Below are 19,965 nucleotides of genomic sequence, written 5' to 3' on the forward strand. Positions count from 1 at the left end.
CCCGACCTCTTTTCCATCTTGCGGTTCCTGTCACCCCCCTCTCCCTCTGTTCTTTGTCTCCCTGTGTGCCGGCCCCAGGGAGTGCCACTGGTCCATGCCACAGGGCCTTCGCACGTGCTGTTACCACCTCCTGGCTTGCTTCTCCCACATCCTAGCACGGCCACCGCGCTTGTGCCAGGAGACCCTCGGCCCAAGTGTCGCCGTCTTGGAGAGGCCCGTGGCGGCCCCATCTTGCCAGGGTCATCCCTCACAACCTCCTTGTTCCCTTCTTACGTGTTATTTGTCTCTTCCGTCCACCAGGATGTTGGCCACACGAGGTCTTGGCCGCCGGGGATCTTGTTCGTGGCCGCGTCCCGGTACCTGTCATGGAGGCTGGCAGGCAGCAGGTGGGCAATGAGTGTCTGCAGCGTGGAGGCCCCAGGCTGTGCTCCCTGGCCAGGCGGATCTGCCTTCCGATATCTGAACCACCTTTTACTGTTGGTGTCACTGTGGGCCCGTGTGGGCCCGCGTTTCCTTATCTGTCGAGCATGGTTGAATGAAATCAACACGCTGGAAGTTCTCAGGCCGGTGCTGGGCATTCCGTCGGTGCCGAGGAAGCAAAGGTTAACACGAGCCTGATCAACAGCTAACATCCCTCCTGACGTTTTGTGCCAAGAGCACGTTTATTTTTCCCAGAGAATTAGATGACTTCCTCTGATCAGTCACGGAGCACCGGGTCATCCTCCGATTTCCCTTTTAGCCTTGGCTGCCAGGAAGCTTCCTACAACGGCGAGGTCTCGGGGGCGGCCCCTGGCTTCCTGTTAGCTCTTCAGCACAGCACTTCTTTTCTCCTGCTCTCTCTGCTCCTTGACTGTTCACTTTTGGCTCCGCAGCACACGTTTTATTACTTTTGACTGTAGAAGTTACATATAAAACTGCCCCACTGGGCCATTTCTGAATGGACACCTCAGTACCGGTAAGTCCATCCCCGCTGGTGTGTGAGCATCCCCACCATCCTCTCCAGAGCCTTCATCTTCCCAAGCCGACCCTCTTCCCTGTTAGACGCGCGCCCCGCCCACCCGCCGCGCCCACCATCTTACTGTCCGTCTCTGTGGAGCTGCCTTCTCTAAGGACCGCGCGTAAGCGGGTCGCACAGCCCGTGCTCGTGTGTTTGACTCGCTTCACCGAGCAGTGTTCTCCACGTTCACCCGTGTAGTCACAAGTGTTAGCACCCCCTTATACGGCTGGGTAATATTCCGTTGTGTGCAGAGAACCATGTAATGTTGGTCCGTCTGTCTGCTGATGGACGCCTGGGTTACTTTCCCCTTTTGGCTAGTGAGACTAATGCTGTTGTGAACATCGGTGTGCAAACACTGCTTCAGGACACGTGTTGTGGTGGTTCAGTCGCTGGGTCAGGTCCGACTCTTTGTGGCCCCACAGACTGCAGCACGCCAGGCTTCCCTGGCCTTCAGCATCTTGCGGGGTTTGCGTCTACATCTTAGGACATTACTTTCTTACCTTTCCGAGCCTGGGGTGATCCCAGCCCAAGTTATATAGCAAGCAAAGCTAGGTTTGGGGGTTGTCTCTTGGTTTAGGCTCCCTGACCTGCTCTTGTGCACACGCACGCGTGTGTGTGCGTCTGTGCGTGGCAGAGCCTGTGGTCCCCGCTGGCGCCCAGGCTGCTCCCCCTCCTGGCTCACGCCGGCACCCTCTCCAGACGCTCACCCTTGGCCGACAGGCGTTGCCCCCCCCACCGCCGCAGGCCCAGGACGTGATCTCCGGCTGTCGCCCCTCCGCCATCGTCAGCAGGTGACCCTCTGACGTGCCTGACGGGGGTGAGCCCTGGGCGCTCCCCGTGGGGTCAGGCAGGTGTCCACTTCGGCCGAGACGGCTCCGTTGCCATCACGCCCCCTTTTCTCTCCTCCCAAGGGTCTTGCAGTGGGCCCCGTGCCCCATCTCGGGCTCTGCCTCTGGGGGGCGCCAGCGTGCCACTCCAGCTTTCCCTCCCGTGCGTGTGTCTCGTGTGGCTGTGCGGATGACGTCGGATTCTCACACCGTTGACCTTCCAGGCTGCCCGGGTAGGAGCGGGCTCCTTGGCAGTTGTTTAGTGGCTCAGGCGTGTCCGACTCTTCGCAACCTCATGGACTGCAGCACGCCAGGCCTCCCTGTCCTTCACTGTCTCCTGGAGCTTGCTCAAACTCATGTCCCTCGAGTCGGCGATGCCACCCAACCATCTCACCCTCTGTCGTCCCCTTCTCCTCCTGCCCTCACGCCCTTCCAGCATCAGGGTCTTTTCCAATGAGTCAACTCTTCGCATGAGGTGGCCAAAGTATTGGAGCTTCAGTTGCAGCATCAGTCCTTCCAGTGAATATTCACGGTTAATTTCCTTTGGGATTGACTGGTTGGATCTCCTTGCAGTCCAGGGGACTCTCAAGAGTCTCCTCCAGCACCACAGTTTGAAAGCATCATTTCTTCAGCACTCAGCCTTCTTTGTGGTCCACCTCTCACATCTGTACCTGACTGCTGGGAAAACCATAGCTTTGACTATACAGACCTTTGTTGGCAAAGTGACATCTCTGGTTTTTAATATGCTCTCTAGGTTTCGAGGCTCCTTGGAGTGGACTTCTTGGAGTGGGCACGATTCCCCAGCTTCTACTTAGAGAAGAGACAGTTCCTAGCCCAGAACACTAGGCGGTTCCGGTAGAGACTCTAGGCAGGAAGAAGCAGGGACCCCCGCCTCCCCTGGGACTCTCTTGCTTGTGTGTAGACAGGAGAGGCCTGGGAGGGTTCCAAAGGATAGAAATGGGGTGCCAGGGGGAGCCTCGTGATGCCGATGGACAGTGAGCGTGGACCTGCCGTCAGGCCCAGCTTCAGATTTTCCTAGAGAAATTGGAAATCCAGGTTGACTGTAAAAATGTTCTGATTTTATGTGTCATAACATTAAATCAATTATATAAATTAGTAACACTGCAACGTTAATAACGGCAACTAGTTTCAGAAGCACTGTATGGGTTCCAAGCATACCCCGTGGACAGATGGTGGGGTGGCTGGTTGGCGCTCACCCTCTGCTTGGACCTGGGGGCAGCGGGCAGCAGTCTGGACAGGCTTCTGGGAGATGCTGGGGCCAGCGCTGCTCTGTGAGGTGGCGGCCAGCAGGCCAGGTGGTCCCGATTACTCGCGTGCTTGTAACTGGTGTGTCTACAAGGGTCCTGAGTGTCTGTTTCCCTTCTGTCATCCCCAGCTGCTTGAGAGCCTCAGCGTTTGGCTGTGTCTGCCTCGGGTTTAAAAGAAAGATGCCCCACAGATATTTTTAAAGTTTTGAAGCCACACCAGCGTCAACCTGAGACTTTGTTCTCGTCTGGGGTTGCCCAGTAAAGACATAGGATGTCCAGTTACGTTGGAATTTCAGAGAAACGATGGAATAAGTATCTCCCAAATATTGCACAGGGCTGACTTAGTACCAAACAACGATGCCTTGTTTATCTGAAATTCCTCTGTTACTGCATGTCTTGTGTTTTTATTGGCTAGCTCTGGCAAGCCTGTTCTCGTCAGAATCAGAACCTCAGCGAACTGGAGAAAGAAGAATTCCCTTATCTTGTGAGTCACTGTCTGTCACGTGAGGCCAGACCCCACGCTCAGTAGTGGAGCCTTGGTAGTGGTGATGAGTTGGTGCCCCGTGTGGGGGGCACCAGGGTGGCCTTGCCAGCTCCCAGAGTGTGAGTCCAGGGCTTCTGTGGACGGGTGCGTTGTAGTCCATTTATGGGGGTGGGGGTCATCTGAATGGAGGAACATGTGTCTGTGTTTGGGGGGTCAGGGACAGGAGCTCGCAGCCGGGCAGTGAGGGCAGCGGAGGTGTGGTCAGCGTCACCACCCCCTGTTCCCTGGGCACCCTGTGGATGTGGGGCTGTGGGACGGTAGGCATGTCTCCCTGGGCACCCTTGGAAGACAGCCTTGCTGAGCGAGGCCCGGCCCCGCCCTGCCCACACCCGGCTTGTGAGACCCTGGCCCCGGGGCTGCATCAGAACCCCTCCCTGGCAGAGCTGTGGTCAGCCCGGGCCACCCCACCTCCCCACTGCTGCCCTGAGCCTGCCCTGGGCCTGCAGAGCAGGACGACCCCAGCTGAAGGCATCTCCCATCTTCCTTCCCATCTAAAGGCCTCTTGTTTCTGTCTCTTGGTGATGGAGCGTGAGGCCCCGAGAGGACGCGCATCAGTGGCCATCACCGCGGGCTGCAGATCCCTCGGGGGGACCCCGCCGGTCAGGAGAGCCCAGCGCCCGCCCCACACGCACGAGTGCCCCTTTTGCAGTGTCCACTCCAGGGCTCACGTAGGCTGCTGGCACTGTGACAGGCGTAGTCTCATCGTCAGCGTGCGTGCCTTACCCAGCTTGGCTCATCTGCGGGTGTCGGGAGAGCTTGGAGGAGCCTCTGGGTCTCCCTGGTCCCCGATGAGCCCCTCCCTCGGGCCCAGCGCCCCCAACCCCGGCCCAGCCACAGGCCCTGGGCAGTCCGCCACAGGGTCTCTGTGTGTCCCCCACTCTCTGGCTGCAGGAGGTCAAGAACCCTTTCTCAGCCCTTCCTCCCGTGATTCCTCTTTTTAGGTTGCAAGGGGGGGGCCCTGCAGAAGCCAGGCATTTGGGGGGCTCTGTCCGGCAGGGGCCCTGGGAGAACAGCAGCGGGCACCCCCGGAACGGCGTGTTTGGATCCGAGAACCAGCCGCGTGGAGATCGTGCCCTCGCAGTCCTCTCTCCCGTGCGGGCTCCCAGTTGGCCTGCTTGTCTCCGGGGACGGGGAGCTCCCTCTGTCCCTGCAGCCCGGTCTGTCTCTGAGCCAGAGGGGCTGCGTTTGTTCGCCCATCTCTGTGATTTGTCATGTGGACCTCGGGCCTCCTCGCTGTGGCGTCTTCCACGCGCCTGAGGCGGGCCGTGGGGCTCAGCCCTCGCCCGGGGACGCCTGGCTTCTGGCCCCACTGCGCACGTGCTCCTGTCCTCACCTGCATCCTTAACCGTCCTCACCTGGACCGTCTCTGGGCTTCTCAAATGCAGCCTGGCCCAGTCTCCTCTGCCCGCCGTGGCCCCCCTCCATGGAAGCCCCGGCTCCATCCGTCCTCCCAGACGCTCGGGCCCAGGCCTCCGCTTCTCCTGGACTCCTTACCCGCCACCCAGGCTGCCAGCCGGTCCTGCCACGCCCTCTCCCGCTGCCCATCATTTGCCCAGCTTCCTGCTCTCAACGCGGCGGCAGAGAAGCCCTTTGGGTCGAGCACCCTGTCAGATCATTCCCGGCTCCGGGGCTCCCTGGCCGTTACCACCTGGCCCTTGCTCGCTGGGCTCCACCGTGGAGGGTGGACCCTGCGGGTGGGGGGCACCCCTGTCCCTGCCCAGTGCTGCCTCAGGCCCTCTGCACCCGCGGTCTCTGCTCTGCTCTGCCTCCCGAGGGGGACGGGGCTCAGGCCTCCACTCAAATGGCACTTCCTCAGAGAAGCCTTGCCCGACTCCCCTGGCTGACACAGCCTCTGCCCTGCCCCGGCCTCTTCCTGTCCCACTTCCTGGCTTTCATTCATTTACGTCTCCATTGTCCTCACAGCCGCCTGGCGTTCAGTGATCTCCGGAGTCCCTGTGGGCTGGCACCTGCCTCGCCACGCTGGGGCCACCGCGCTGGCGGACAAGCCCCGTTTGGAGGGCGCCGGCCTGGGGGGCCTGTGCCCTCACTCCTGGCCGAGTGGCTGCGGAGGCGGGAGGCTGCTGCTGCTCTGCGACCGCCGAGCCGCACTGTCTCCGCCCCGCTGGCCGGGCCCTTGTGCCACCGTCGTGTCCTCCCGTGTTCCCTCGTCGTTTCTCCCGTGTTCCCTCGTCGTTTCTCCCGTGTTCCCTCGTCGTTTCTCCCGTGTTCCCTCGTCGTTTCTCCCGTGTTCCCTCGTCGTTTCTCCCGTGTTCCCTCGTCGTTTCTCCCGTGTTCCCTCGTCGTTTCTCCCGTGTTCCCTCGTCGTTTCTCCCGTGTTCCCTCGTCGTTTCTCCCGTGTTCCCTCGTCATGTTCTCCCGTGTTCTCTCGTCGTTTCTCCCGTGTTCTCTCGTCGTTTCTCCCGTGTTCTCGTCATGTTCTCCCGTGTTCTCTCGTCATGTTCTCCCGTGTTCTCTCGTCGTTTCTCCCGTGTTCTCTCGTCGTTTCTCCCGTGTACTCTCATGTTTTCCCGTGTTCTCTCATCATGTTCTCCTGTGTTCTCTTGTCCTTTCTCCCGTGTTCTCTCATGTTCTCCCGTGTTCTCTTGTCCTTTCTCCCATGTTCTCGCGTCGTTTCTCCCGTGTTCTCTTGTCCTTTCTCCCGTGTTCTCTTGTCCTTTCTCCCGTGTTCTCTCATCATGTTCTCCCGTGTTCTCTCGTCGTTTCTCCCGTGTTCTCTCATCATGTTCTCCCGTGTTCTCTCGTCGTTTCTCCCGTGTTCTCTCGTCATGTTCTCCCATGTTCTCTCGTCATGTTCTCCCGTGTTCTCTCGTCGTTTCTCCCGTGTTCTCTCGTCATGTTCTCCCGTGTTCTCTCGTCATGTTCTCCCGTGTTCTCTCGTCGTTTCTCCCGTGTACTCTCATGTTTTCCCGTGTTCTCTCATCATGTTCTCCTGTGTTCTCTTGTCCTTTCTCCCGTGTTCTCTCATGTTCTCCCGTGTTCTCTTGTCCTTTCTCCCATGTTCTCGCGTCGTTTCTCCCGTGTTCTCTTGTCCTTTCTCCCGTGTTCTCTCATCATGTTCTCCCGTGTTCTCTCGTCGTTTCTCCCGTGTTCTCTCATCATGTTCTCCCGTGTTCTCTCATCGTTTCTCCCGTGTTCTCTCATCATGTTCTCCCGTGTTCTCTCGTCATGTTCTCCCGTGTTCTCTCGTCGTTTCTCCCGTGTACTCTCATGTTTTCCCGTGTTCTCTCATCATGTTCTCCTGTGTTCTCTTGTCGTTTCTCCCGTGTTCTCTCATGTTCTCCCGTGTTCTCTCATCTTGTTCTCCCCGTGTTCTCTCGTCGTTTCTCCCGATTCTCCCGTGTTCTCTCACCATTTCTCCCGTGTTCTCTTGTTTCTCCCGTGTTCTCTCATCATGTTCTCCCGTGTTCTCTCGTCATGTTCTCCCGTGTTCTCTCGTCGTTTCTCCCGTGTACTCTCATGTTTTCCCGTGTTCTCTCATCATGTTCTCCTGTGTTCTCTTGTCGTTTCTCCCGTGTTCTCTCATGTTCTCCCGTGTTCTCTCATCTTGTTCTCCCGTGTTCTCTCGTCGTTTCTCCCGATTCTCCCGTGTTCTCTCACCATTTCTCCCGTGTTCTCTTGTTTCTCCCCGTGTTCTCTCATCATGTTCTCCCGTGTTCTCTCGTCGTTTCTCCTGTGTTCTCTCATCATGTTCTCCCGTGTTCTCTCGTTGTTTCTTCCGTGTTCTCTCATGTTCTCCCATGTTCTCTCAACAGGTTCTCCCATCGTTTCTCCCGTGTTCTCTCATCTTGTCCTCCCGTGTTCTCTCATCATGTTCTCCCGTCATTTCTCCCGTGTTCTCTCATCTTGTTCTCCCGTGTTCTCTTGTCGTTTCTCCCGATTCTCCCGTGTTCTCTCACCGTTTCTCCCGTATTCTCTCACCATTTCTCCCGTGTTCTCTCATCTTGTTTTCCCGTGTTCTCTCGTCGTTTCTCCCGTGTTCTCTCACCGTTTCTCCTGTGTTCTCTCACCGTTTCTCCCATGTTCTCTCATCATGTTCTCCCGTGTTCTCTCATCGTTTCTCCCGTGTTCTCTCATGTTCTCTCGTGTTCTCTCGTCGTTTCTCCCGTGTTCTCTCACCGTTTCTCCCGTGTTCTCTCATCATGTTCTCCCGTGTTCTCTCGTCATTTCTCCCGTGTTCTCTCATGTTCTCCCGTGTTCTCTCGTCGTTTCTCCCGTGTTCTCTCACCGTTTCTCCCGTGTTCTCTCATCATGTTCTCCCGTGTTCTCTCACCGTCTCTCCCGTGTTCTCTCATCATGTTCTCCCGTGTTCTCTCATCATGTTCTCCCGTGTTCTCTCGTCATTTCTCCCATGTTCTCTCATGTTCTCCCGTGTTCTCTCGTCATTTCTCCCGTGTTCTCTTGTCGTTTCTCCCGTGTTCTCTCACCGTTTCTCCCGTGCTCTCTCATGTTCTCCCGTGTTCTCTCCTTTTTTCTGTGTTCTCTCGTCGTTTCTCCCGTGTTCTCTCGTTTCTCCCGTGTTCTTTCATCATTTCTCCCGTGTTCTCTCATGTTCTCCCGTGTTCTGTCTTCATCTCTCCCGTGTTCTCTCACCGTTTCTCCTGTGTTCTCTCGTGTTCTCCCACATTCTTTTGTCGTGTTCTGCCCAGCTCAGCCAGGTGGTGGGCGGCATGAAGACTGTTTCCTCTTTCTCTCTGTTAAAAACACAGTAAAGTGAAGTCCCTATCCTTATATCTCCTAGGTATGAAATTTACAAACTTAAAATACTAGTGATATCGCTTCATTGTGTTCGTTTCTGAATCAGAGGACTTTAGCAGTGACTGACATAGCTCCGGGGCGGGGAGTGGGTGGAGAGGGACCCCTCATCTCTGACCAGGAGCACGCGGCCCCAGGCGGTGCAGGCCTGCTCCCGAGTCGCGGCAGGTCCCAGGGCCGTGGGACCACTGACCTTTGTGAGGATGGAGGTGAGGGGACGAGTGAGGACCTGTGAGAAGGTGACATTTGAGTAGCTTGTAGAGGAGGCTGAGGAGGGGCTGCAGAGGTCACATGAAGGCCCTGGAGGGCAGGTCGGGGTGGCTCCCACAGGGAATCCAGGCTGCTCCTTGCTGGCCGGGAAGCCGTGGGGTCAGCTGCTCTCAGAGCACACTGGCTTTGCAGAGAAAGCGATCAGGGGGAGGGAGGTGGCAGGCGGCTTCCAGGGTACTGGTTGGGGGAGGGAAGTGTGTGGCTTGAGCGGGGCAGGGCTGTGGTGATGGAGGTGGGTGGGCAGGGGCGGGTGCATGGAGGGGGCGGGCAGGGGTGGGTGGAGAGGGGCGGGCTGTGGTGATGGAGAGGGGCTGGCAGGGTGGATGGAGGAGCAGGGCAGAGGCGGGGAGCTGTTCACAGGGCCCCATGAATAGACGGCATTGGCGTGTGTGTGTGTGTGTGTGTGTGTGTATGTGTGTGTGTGTGTATGTGTATGTGTAGGACAGTGTGCGTGCAAGGCTAATTCTGCAAACGGCAGTGATGTTTGCTGAGGAGGTTGGCAGAAGGCTGCCTTGCAGCTAAGCTTGCAGTCATGGGAGGTCTGTTGGGGGTTGTTCCTGAGCCCTGGGATCTGAGGGCCACCTTGGTGGGGGGCTTGGTTGCTGCGTGAGACCTGGGAGGGCCTGGTTCCTGCCTCGCATCCACCTGGCTGTGTCCTTCGGCTGGTTGCCCGGGCCTTTGGGCGCATGGCTGGGAGTCAACCTGGATTTCGGGGGGAGACAAGCTGGGTGCTGCCGTGTGCACATGCCTGGGACCATGTCTGCGAGAGCACCCGTGGTGTCCTGGCACACGGGCGAGGCTTGGTGCCACGGTGTTCATAACTGCCTGGAGGACTGTGGTGGGGCCTCTGCCTGCCCGTCACCCGCGTGCCTGTGGCCGTGTGCCCACTGAACACGTGTGATGTGTGTGTGTGTGTGTGCATGCGGGACTGGGGGCAAAGGGTCCCACTTGGGGACGTGTCAGGAGGCGGGTGGGGGTGGGGGCCGCGGCCCTGAGCTGGGTGCTGGCAACCCTGTACATCACCCAGGTGAGAACCACGGTGACCTGTCTGTGCAGCGTCCGAGCAGGTGGGAATGTGTGTGCAGGGATGTGGGCCGAGTTCCACGTGCGAACGGAGGCGGTGAGGCTGTCCAGCCATGCCCCCACGTGCTGGTGTGTGTGCCAGGCATGCACGCGAGTCCCCCCACCCCTACCATGCGGTGCTGACCCCTGCCCTTTCTGATTCCCCCAGGGCCTCGCGGGAGAGGACAGTCCGTCTGGAGGCTGCACGTGGCTGGCTGTGGGGCATGGCGCGACTCGGGGAGCCTGTGGGAGCCTGGCTGGCCCTGGTCCTGGCCCTGGCCCTGAGTCCCGGCGGTGCAGCAGCCCCGGGGCAGGACTGCACGGGCGTCGAGTGCCCCCCGCTGGAGAACTGCATCGAGGACGCGCTCGAGCCGGGGGCCTGCTGCGCCACGTGCGTGCAGCAGGGCTGTGCCTGCGAGGGCTACCAGTACTATGACTGCCTGCAGGGCGGCTTCATGCGCGGCCGCGTGCCCGCCGGCCAGTCCTACTTCGTGGACTTCGGCAGCACCGAGTGCTCCTGCCCGCCGGGCGGTGGCAAGATCAGCTGCCAGTTCATGCCCTGCCCAGAGCTGCCGCCCAACTGCATCGAGGCTGTGGTGGCGGCCGACAGCTGCCCACAGTGCGGCCAGGTGGGCTGCGTCCACTCCGGCCGCAAGTACGCCGCCGGCCACACAGTCCGCCTGGCGCCCTGCCGGGCCTGCCACTGCCCCGACGCGGGTGGCGAGCTCATCTGCTACCCGCTGCCCAACTGCCACGGAGATGCCACCCCCGGAAACGCCTCGGACGCCGAGGAGGGGGACCCTGAGCGGCACTATGAGGACCCCTACAGCTACGACCAGGAGGTGGCCGAGGCGGAGGCCCTGGCGGGCGAGCTCCAGGCGGGCGCTGGGGGCCCGGCCGCTCTGGGAGGCGGGGGTCAGCCACCTTCAGCCCTCCAGGCCACTCTCTGGCCGGCCGCCCTCCCCAGGCCCACGGCAGCCGCCGCTCTGGGTCCCCCGGCCCCCGTGCAGGCCAAAGCCAGGAGAGTGACGGACGACGGTCAGGAAGACAGGGAGGCGCCGGCCGGCCGGGAGCAGCTGGCCGCAGGTGGCCCCCGGGGGCTGGACAGACGGCCCACGGCAGGCCCGATGCCGGCTCATCCTGTCCAGGAGGAGGGGGCCGAGGCCAGGGCTGGGGTGGAAGAGAACCTCATCCCCGACGTGCAGGCCACGCACCGCAGTGCCGGGCCCCCTCCCACGCTCAGCGTGCCCAGCATCCTCCTGACCGAGACCACGCAGGGCCCCCCCACGGGCCCCACCGAGCCTAGTGCCCCTGCCGCCCTGACCACACTTCAGCAGGAGATCCCCCGCGCCCCTCCCACCCAGGAAGTGCCCCAGCAGCCGGCCGGGCCCCGGTCCCGGCTGGAGGAGGAGGAGGACCCCAACTCCGTGCACTCTGTCCCGAGAAGCGGCCTGGAAGGTAAGACTCTTCCCTGGCTCCTCCAGGGAACCTCATCCAGCGGAGGGCATCTTCGGGTCCTGGTGCCAGCCCAGGTCTGTGCTCAGCTGGAGAGGGGTTGGGGAGGGGGGAGTCTATGGCCGAGCCCACCCCTCTGAGGGAGCCCTGGGAACCTGTTTTCCGGAGACCTCTGTCCACGGCAGGGAGTCCATCTCCTGTCCAGGCCTGGGTTGTTCACTGTGAAGACCTTCACTGGGCATCAGCCGTGGGCAGGCCCTGTGGGACCCTGGGGAGGCAGGTATGGGCCCGGCTGGCCCTGGTCCATGGGCTGTGAGCGGGCCACCCCTGGGCGGGGTCCAGGAGGGTTTCCTGGGGACGGGGGGCCCGTCTGTCCAGAGCTGTGGCCCTCGGCGGGTGTCCACGGTGTGCTGAGGCTGAGACTGCAGGCCCCCGGCCCGGCGGCTCCTTCCGTGCATCCTGCTCTCAGTGGACGGTGCAGAACTCACCCTCACCGAGTGCCTGCCCCGTCAGTGGCTTGATCCGCGCACAGGCTGGGCGCTGGGCTCCTGATTTTCAGCTCACCAGGTCGAGGGTGGGAAGGTGTGGTTCGTGGTCTCACGGCAGGAGGTGGTGGGCTGCCACCAGGGCAGCGGGCTTCCGGGGGCTCCTCCTCACCCAGGCCCCCGGGCCTGCAGGAGGTGGGGAGCGTAATGAAGTCCACGTGTGCCCGAGCGGGCGGGCTCGCAGGCCTGGCTCCCAAGTCTGTGCCTGCAGCCTCCAGGGTTTCCAAAATAGACACAGCCCCCCACCCCTCTGCTTGCTGCCAGAGGCCTCTCTGTGGCTGTGGGCCTTGGAATCCTGGAGGTTTGCTTTGTTCTCGGGCGCCCCAGGTTTTTTCCCTCTGCCTGGGCTTTCTCAGATGGTTTTTGGGGCGTGGCTGTTGCTGCAGTCGGCCAGGGGGTAGGGGCCCCTGACTCAGTGCCCCTCGCCCCATCCCAGGGTTGTCCTGGCAGGGGCCTGGCGGAGGGCGCGGATGGGACAGGCTGGGTTTCTTGGTGCTCCTCCGGGGAGGGAGGTGTGGACCGTGGGGGGCAGGTGGGGTGAATGTCAGTGGGACCCAGGAGTTTGGCCCTGGCCGCATGAACAAGGACTGACCGCCGCCCATCACCCCATCCAGCTCGCCGCTGCCTCCTCCTCACCCTGACCCCTGACCCCTACCAGTTCTCCTGGTCTGTAACTCAGGCGGGCACCACTTTGTGCCTCACTCTCTCCATCTATAAGCGCAGGAAAGGCCCTTCGTCGGGGGCGGGGAAGGGTTCTGAGGGTTAAACGAACTAACCCATTCAAGCTCGGAGAGGGGCACAGCGCTGCTGAGTAATTAAAAATGCTCGCCGTGATTATCCACCCTCTGTTTCTCAGTCCGCCTACTCGGTTTCTACAACAGACGAGTGCGGAACAGCCTCTCTGCACCAGGGGTCGGGCTGGTGAAACTGGGCGGGCGCAGCCTCTGCCCTTTGTGGTCTGGTGGGGGCAGAGGGCACGCGTGGATGGGCACACGGAATTATTCGTGGTCACCACCATGCACACAGCGTGGGGAGGGGGTTGCGGGAGGCCTGGTGGGTGGGGGTCAGGGGTCCAATGGCGCATTGCTGGGGCAGCCAGGGCCTCTGCGCCTTCTGGCTGCTGTTGTAGGGAGTGGCTGGGGGATCCCGAGGGAAGGAGGGCCCTTGGGTGAAACTGGGGAGCTGGTAGCTTGGTTCTGCTTGCCTGTGGGACCTGCTGAGAGGTGGGTCGTGGGGCGGAAATGCTCCTCGGCCATGCTGCTGTGGCAGCCCGGGCCTGGAGAAGGTGGTTGCCAGTCATCGCGCCAGGCCCGGCTCGGGCAGGGTTCCAAGCCTTGCCAGGGTTCCCGGCCACCTCTGGGATGTCCAGATGGGACCTGCTGGGAGCCACATGCCTGACTCCTCCACGGGGAGAGGGGCTCTGACGCCTCCTGTCACTCGGGGGCTTCTACCACTGGGCTGGCAGGATGGAGGGACCCGGGGACCACCCCACCCCGCCCCCCTGAGCACAAGGGAGGGAACCTGGGGTCAGGGTGGCCCAGCTAGAGGCAGCCCCCTCTGCAGAAAAGGACCCCAGCGAAACCTGCAGGCCCCGGGACCGTGTGGGAGGAGGAGCCCCCCCCGCCCCCGGATTTTGCTGGGCAGGGGTGTTTGAGCTGCTCGACGTCTGGGTAATAGAGAAGCTTTGACGCTGAGATAGCTGCTTGCTAACTGCACACCCCGTATCATGCTCAAGGCCTGTGCCCGCACTGTCGTAAGCTCTCTGAGATCAGAGGCCCTTTCAGTCATCACAGCTGCCCCCTTGGTACACTGCGGAGGAATCGGGGCCACTTCCCCACCGACACACGTGCGGGAAGCGGCGGGCCCACCTCATCCCCCATTTCTCCACATCTTCACCCCAACAGTCACTTCCAGTGCCCGGCCTGCCCGGGGGCTGTGACGCATGCCAGATGTTCCCCAAAACCCAGCGCGGCCCTGTCGCCGGAACCGTATAATTCAGCGGAAGAGAAAGCTCGAGCATCGTGGGAGTGGAGCGGATGTGCTCTGCGGGCCTGTCCAGGGGATCTGACGTCCTTGGAGATCAGGGAGGGCTTCCTGGAGGAAGGGCTGTTTGAGCAGGAGGAGCTGTTGACCGAGTGGCAGTGGGGAGCAGAGAGTGTGTCTGGCAGAGACCCTGCAGGTGGAGGGGAGGTTGGGTTGGGATGAGGCTGTGTGGCTGCGGCGAGAAGAGGCCCAGGAGGGGCAGGGACCCAGCCCAGGGCAGCAGTGTTACCCTCAGCACGAAGACAGGGGCCTTTCCCCAGGGGCAGGGGGCGGCCCTGCTGGTGTGAGGCAGGAGCTGGTACAGTCTTACTTGGGTCCTGGAACGCTTCCTCCGGGTGCAGGGGCAGAACGCGGGGCCTTCAGCGTCTGGGGTTCTCCAGGGTCCCCCAGAGTCCCCGGGTTGTGGGTCCAGGCAGCAGAGAGACCCACCCAGCCTCTGCCTGGTCCCTGGACGATCGCCGCAGACCGTCGCCTCTGCTGTCCTCTCCAGTCCGGTGTGCGGGAGATTTAAACTCGCTCTGGGTCTGAGAGGTCCCCGAGCACGGCCGGGGGACCCGAGGGAGCCAGGCTGGAAACTTGGGCAGCTGAGCCCATGTCCTGTGTGAGAGTGCCTGGCTCCCGGAGCGGCCTGGAGAGGGGGCATCCCCCCACCCCCCATGCCGAGCTCACAGGCAGGCCAGGTGGCCCTGCCCCAGCCCACGCTGCTGGGAGCAGACCAGGGACCCGGGCGCCCCCCGGCCCCTGCCTGTCCACGCTGAGTCCCCAGGCGAAGCTCAGCCTCGCTCCTTGTGTGACCAGAGGCCTGGGATGCCACCTTTCTGAGCCCCAGGTTCCTCACTGACCCCACACAGCTGGGGCCGGCCCCCGCTCCCTCTTGTTTTGTTCAGTCACTCAGTTGTATTTGACCCTTCGTGATTCCTTGGACTGCAGCACACCAGGCTTCCCTGTCCTTCACCGTCTCCTGGAGTTTGCTCAAACTCCTGTCTCTTGAGTCGACGATGCCACCAGCCGTCTCATCCTCAGTCGCCCCCTTCTCCTCTGTCTGCTGTTGGGCTGAGGGTGCACGCCAGTGCCACGGGTTAGCGTCTTTCTGCAAAGCACCTTCGTAAGTGCTCGGATTTTGTTGCACACGTTTAGAAGACGTCTTGTGAATGCGAGCTTCCTGGCTTTTGTTGGAAATCGGCTTCTGTGGGCCCACCAGGCCCCTGTGTCCTGGGGCAGCCGCCAAGGGATCTGAGAAGGGGCTGCCTGCCCGTTGGGGTGCAGGGGTGAAGCTGGACTGTCCTGGGCTGGTTCCCCTCGATTTTGTCAGTGGCCCGGCCCCAGTTGGCAGCTGGGTGGTGGATGGGTCCTCTGCAGGGGGTGCCTGTCAGGGCACTGAGAGGTCCTGTGTGGTGACCTTGGGCGGGTCTCCGTGGTCCTTCTAGTCCATGGAAGAGGAACTGGGATCCTGAGAGTGGAGGGGATTTTCTAGAGGGCATAGTAGAGCTGAGCAGGGGGCCCTCGTCTCCTAGGCGAGGGGTGGGCTCACAGTGCCCGTGGGGCACCAGGGGCAGGAAGGGGTCCCCGGCTTTGGCTGCCCCCAGAGCCTATGGCTCTTGGAGGAAAAGGGCGCATTTCACAGCCGCTCCCCATAGTGAAGGTCTGGCCTGAGCGGGGGTTTCTTGGCTTTAGAAAAACGGTTTCCTTCCTTCCTGCCTCCCTCCCTCCCTTCCTTCCTAGACAGCTTTATGAGACATTGTTCGTGCACCATTAAGCCCTCCCATTTAAAGCGTACAATTCAGTAGGTTTTGTCAGGGCTGTGAAAACATCATCAGAATCGAATTCTGGAGCACTCTCATCACCCCAGAAAGAAACCCCATACCAGTAGCAGCCACCTGCAGCTCCCTCTTCCCAGGCCCCAGCAGACTCCGGTCTAGTCGCCGTCACTATGGATTGAGTGTGCTGGACATTCCCGGACGTGGAGTCACAGAGTATGTGGCCTTGGGGGACTGCCCCCGGGTAGTTACTCAGCATGGCGCTTCGGCGTTTCCTCCCTGTTGCAGCGTGGATCAGGGCTGCGCTTCTCGTGGCGGGCGTTCCAGCGTGGGGATGGGCCACGTCTTTGTGCGCTGCCAGGTGATGAACAGTTGGCACCTTTTGGCTGCTGTGAGTGCCACTGCTCTTGGTGTTCATTACATACCTTTGAGTGGCTGTGTGTTTTCACATCTTTGGGGAATGTACCCAGGATGTCGTCTTGCTGGGTCATCTGGTAACTCTGTGTAACTGTCATGGAACACGGAACTGCTAACCCACAGCGGCTGCCCCACTGTCTTTGCCAGCACTTGTTATTGTCTGTATTTTTTTTTTTTAATATTTATTTAGTTTTTATTTTTGACTGTACTGGGTTTTAGTTGTAGCATATGGGACCTGGTTCCCCAACCGGGAATTGAGCCGCAGCCCCCTGCGTTGGGAGCTCAGAGTCTTAACCACTGGGCCACCAGACACCTGTATGTCTCTTTGAATGTGATGTGCTGAAGTCTTGGGTGATATCTCACTGCGGGTTTCACTGGCGTTTCCCTGAAGGCTGGTGACGTGGAGCTCCTTTTCTCGAGTTTAGACAGCCCTGAACACGCAAGCGCGCGTTCCGTTAGCCATCAAAGCGATGCCATCGTCCCTGTCACTGGTTTCTGGAAGATTCCACCGCCTACTCATAGGAGAAGGGGCACGAAGGAGGCCACCAGTGTTGTTCTGAGAGTAACCGTGACCCCCGTGGGTCCCCGGCTTGGTCTCAGGGACCCCGGGGCGTAGGAGCACGCCTGGGAACCACAGGTCGATGACGCCACGTGTGTTAGGCTTGTGCACTAGCTTTCACAGATACAGCGTCATGCGCGGACCTTTCTGTCCCCTGCGTTCCTCCGTGGACAGCCCACCCTGAGGCGCTCCCTGTCGGCACGTGGGGAGGAGCTCTGCTCTCTGCTCGCCCCCGCAGTTGCTCACTATGCCTGCTGGTGGATGCTCGGTTCTCCCCATTGCCCCAGTGAACGTCTTCCTGTCCTGGCAGGAAGTTGCCGGGTCCGTGTCCACGTGGGTTTCTCTCTTTACTCTTGGTGAGCCATTTAGCTTCTGAGACCCTCTCAGAAGTGTGCACGCGTGCGTGCTCCCAGCCACTCAGTCGTGTCCGACTCTGCCGTTTGCTACTCCAGGGCATCCTCCCGACCCAGGGGTTGACCTTGTGTCCCTTTTCTCCCTGTGTCCCCTGCCTTGGCAGCTGGGTTCTTCCCACCGCGCCCCCTGGGCAGCCTCAGAAACTTGCCGCTCAGTGATACGTCTCAGAGGTGAACGCCCGCGTGCCCAGCAGCCGGCTCATGAGGCATCATCCCGAGATGCAGGGTCCCCTCGTCTGTGCCCGTCCCCAGAACTGCTGCCCCGACCGCAAGCCGCTCTGGGAGCTTTGTGAACGGGGCCGTGTAGTCTGCTCTCTGGGGTGGCGACTTGCGTTCAGCACGGCACGTTCATGCCCACATGTTGTGGGCGCCGCCGTTGGTCCTTTTTGTGACTGAGAGCCACTCCATGGTGAGGACAGACCCTGGTTGGTGGTTCCTCCTCCTGAAGGGCTGTGGGCTTGTTTCCGGTGTGGACCCTTCGGAGAAGGGCTGCCGTGCGCACGCCACTCCTGTTTTAATGGCTGCCTGCACACTTTTCTCCAGGGAAGCACCAGCCAGCTGCCATGGGCTCTGCTGGAGAGACCCCGGGGTGTGTACGTCTAATCGGTGCCTGCCAGCTCCCCTCCACCAGTGGTACCAGACGGTACTCACACCTGCCGTGTACAAGAATGCCTGTTTCCTAGGATACTGAGTCAGCAAATATTTATGAGTGCCTCCCGCACAATTCTAAGTGCCAGAGAGACAGCTGAGATCAAACTGAATGAAGTTGGCACCCATCACGGGCCCTCCACCCTGTGGGAGGGGGTGCCCACAGCCACCCGTGAGAACACGTCAGATCTGTGTCAGATGCTGAAGAGCACCAAGGAGAGTGCTGAGCAGGGCTGCGAGATGCCTGCACCTCGGCCGGAGGGACGTGTCCCCCAGGACCGTTGGTGTGCACGTGCGCTCCTCTCTCCCCTGCTTTGGCCGAGGTCCCCCCGGGAGGTCTGCCAGCCCTGCTTGGGGTGCGGGGTGATCTCTCTGCCATCTCGCCAAACCGGTGGCGGTCCTTCCTGCGGGGGACGCGCCTCAGTCATGGCACGAATGGGTGCATGGTCTTTCGCCTCCGCGGAACCTCTGCAGTGCACCGGACACGTTTCTTCCGCCTCCCAAGACCACGGTTCGGCCAGGCTCGCTGCCCCAGGCTGGGAGTGGCCGCTGGGAGGGGCTGCTCTGGGAGCAGTTGTTTCAGGACAGCCCCCACCGGGCTACCTGCCGCCACCCCACACACCCGATCCCATCGTGGAAACAGGGCTCCCAGGGAAAAGATGAGATGCACACGGGGACTCTTGGACCGGGCTCGGAACCGGCTCAGCCACTGCTTTCTCTGCGTCTGCTGCCCGCCGGGCAGGATGCTGGCCTGGGGTCGAGGGTCCCTCTTGATGGACGTTACAGGGGGTTTGGGAAAGAAAGGAAGCACATTGGGTGGTCATTGCAGTGAATCTACCCCAGGCCTCTGCTCTGGGAACCTCATCTCAGCCCCCAAACAGCCTTCCAGCGAGTCCCCTCCCACCAGGGGACACAGCCCGCGGCCCAGCAGCGAGCAGTGGTGGGCCAGCTGCGAATCCAGGTCCTTCTGATCCTCGGGGGTCCCTGGCCTGGTCCCCAAGGCTGAAGCTGCCCTCCCCCGCGCTGGCTGTGTGACCTCAGGCACATCGCTTCACTGCCCCAGGCCTCGATTTTCTCATCTCTTCAGTGGGCTTCCTGAGGGCTCCCTGCTAGAGTACGTTCTCAGCTGGGACCGCCTGCTGGGGTCTGCCGCGTAGCAGGGCTGGCCTCACGCCAGTGTCCTGGGCGCTCCACTGGAGGGCAGTCCCTCTGAGCTCCAGGCTGCTTCCCGTTCAGCCACCGAGTGGCTCTCCTGAGGCCCAGCCAAGCCCCCTAGGCCTCCTGCGCCCTGAACCTTCCAGAGCCCAGGTGCCCCATGACCTACAGCTCAGAGGACGGGGCGGTAGGCTCCCCGGGGGGGAGTGTCAGCCCCGTCATCCTCCAGCGCTTCCTGCAGGTGGGGCTGGGGTTGTACAGCCTCGGGCCCCTGGTCCTCCAGCATCTGGGGCCTCCAGGAGGAGCTTCTGTCCGGCCGAGGCCAGCTGTGTGTGGACAGGGTGTCTACCGGGCCCTCCCTGCCTGCTCTGGGATCTCCACGCAGGGAAGTTGGGTGTGGGGCCGAGTTGTGCTGGCCATGAGCCAGCTTGGTCTTCAGAAGGCGAGTCCCCGGGCGAGAGCCCTGCCTCTGAGGCTCTGGCTGTGTGACGTCAGGCGATGGACGCACCCTCTCTGAGGCTCAGTGTCAGCATTGGTGAGACAGAAGGGTAAGCTCTCCCCGCCATGGATTACTGACTGGCGGAGAGAGGGGATGACCGCCTGCTCAGAGCAGCTGCCGTGGCCTGAGCCCCGTTCTATCCCTGCCCCGGGGCCCTGCACTCTGGACGGTGGGCTGCGGGTTTGTTTCTGCTTAAGTGAACAGATGTGGCCTTTTCTGGGGCCAAGAGTTGTCCCTCTGGTGAAGAGGCAAAGGGGCCAGGCCTCGTAGGGTTGGCTAGGGGCGTTCAGAGGCTTACTGTCTGCCCCCACCCCCGCCTGCCCCTCCAGCCCCCCGAGACCTGTAGAGATTTCCCCCCACTCCCTGCCAGGCTGGCCCCTGCCCTGCACCTTCGTTTTGGCGCCTGCCCACGGACTCAGCTCCCGTCCTGTGGGGTCCCGCCTTCGGCAGCACAGCTTGGCCATGGGCTGACATCCCAGAAATGGGGAGCATCTCCTCCTTCCGCCTCGGTCGGGCTGTGTATACATCCCGTGGCAGGCACTGTGGTCCTCCCCGGACATGTATTGATCAGGGTGTTACCAACCGGGACACCCGTGGCGTGGGGGGGCTGTCATCCCCACCTCATTACCAAGGCGCCTGAGGCACAGGGAGGTGACGTCCACGTGCAGGGTCACTGAGGGTGGTGAAGCGGATGTTTGCCGACTGACCACTGATGGCGCCTCCTGGGGTTCTT

General features: G+C 61.2%; 1 protein-coding gene across 2 annotated transcripts in view; it reads left to right on the top strand.

The window, feature by feature from the left end:
- Positions 1-19,965, top strand: part of FBLN2 (fibulin 2) — a 65,112-nt gene that overhangs the window by 11,132 nt on the left and 34,015 nt on the right. For both annotated transcript variants that reach the window (XM_052639585.1, XM_052640377.1), the window contains exon 2: positions 9,911-11,199. In XM_052639585.1, coding sequence (XP_052495545.1) covers positions 9,966-11,199 — 1,234 coding nt within the window. In that variant the 5' untranslated portion in view covers positions 9,911-9,965. The remainder of the gene's footprint in view (positions 1-9,910; positions 11,200-19,965) is intronic.

The sequence above is a fragment of the Budorcas taxicolor genome, chromosome 1, assembly GCF_023091745.1.
Source record: "Budorcas taxicolor isolate Tak-1 chromosome 1, Takin1.1, whole genome shotgun sequence".
NCBI lineage: Eukaryota > Metazoa > Chordata > Mammalia > Artiodactyla > Bovidae > Budorcas > Budorcas taxicolor.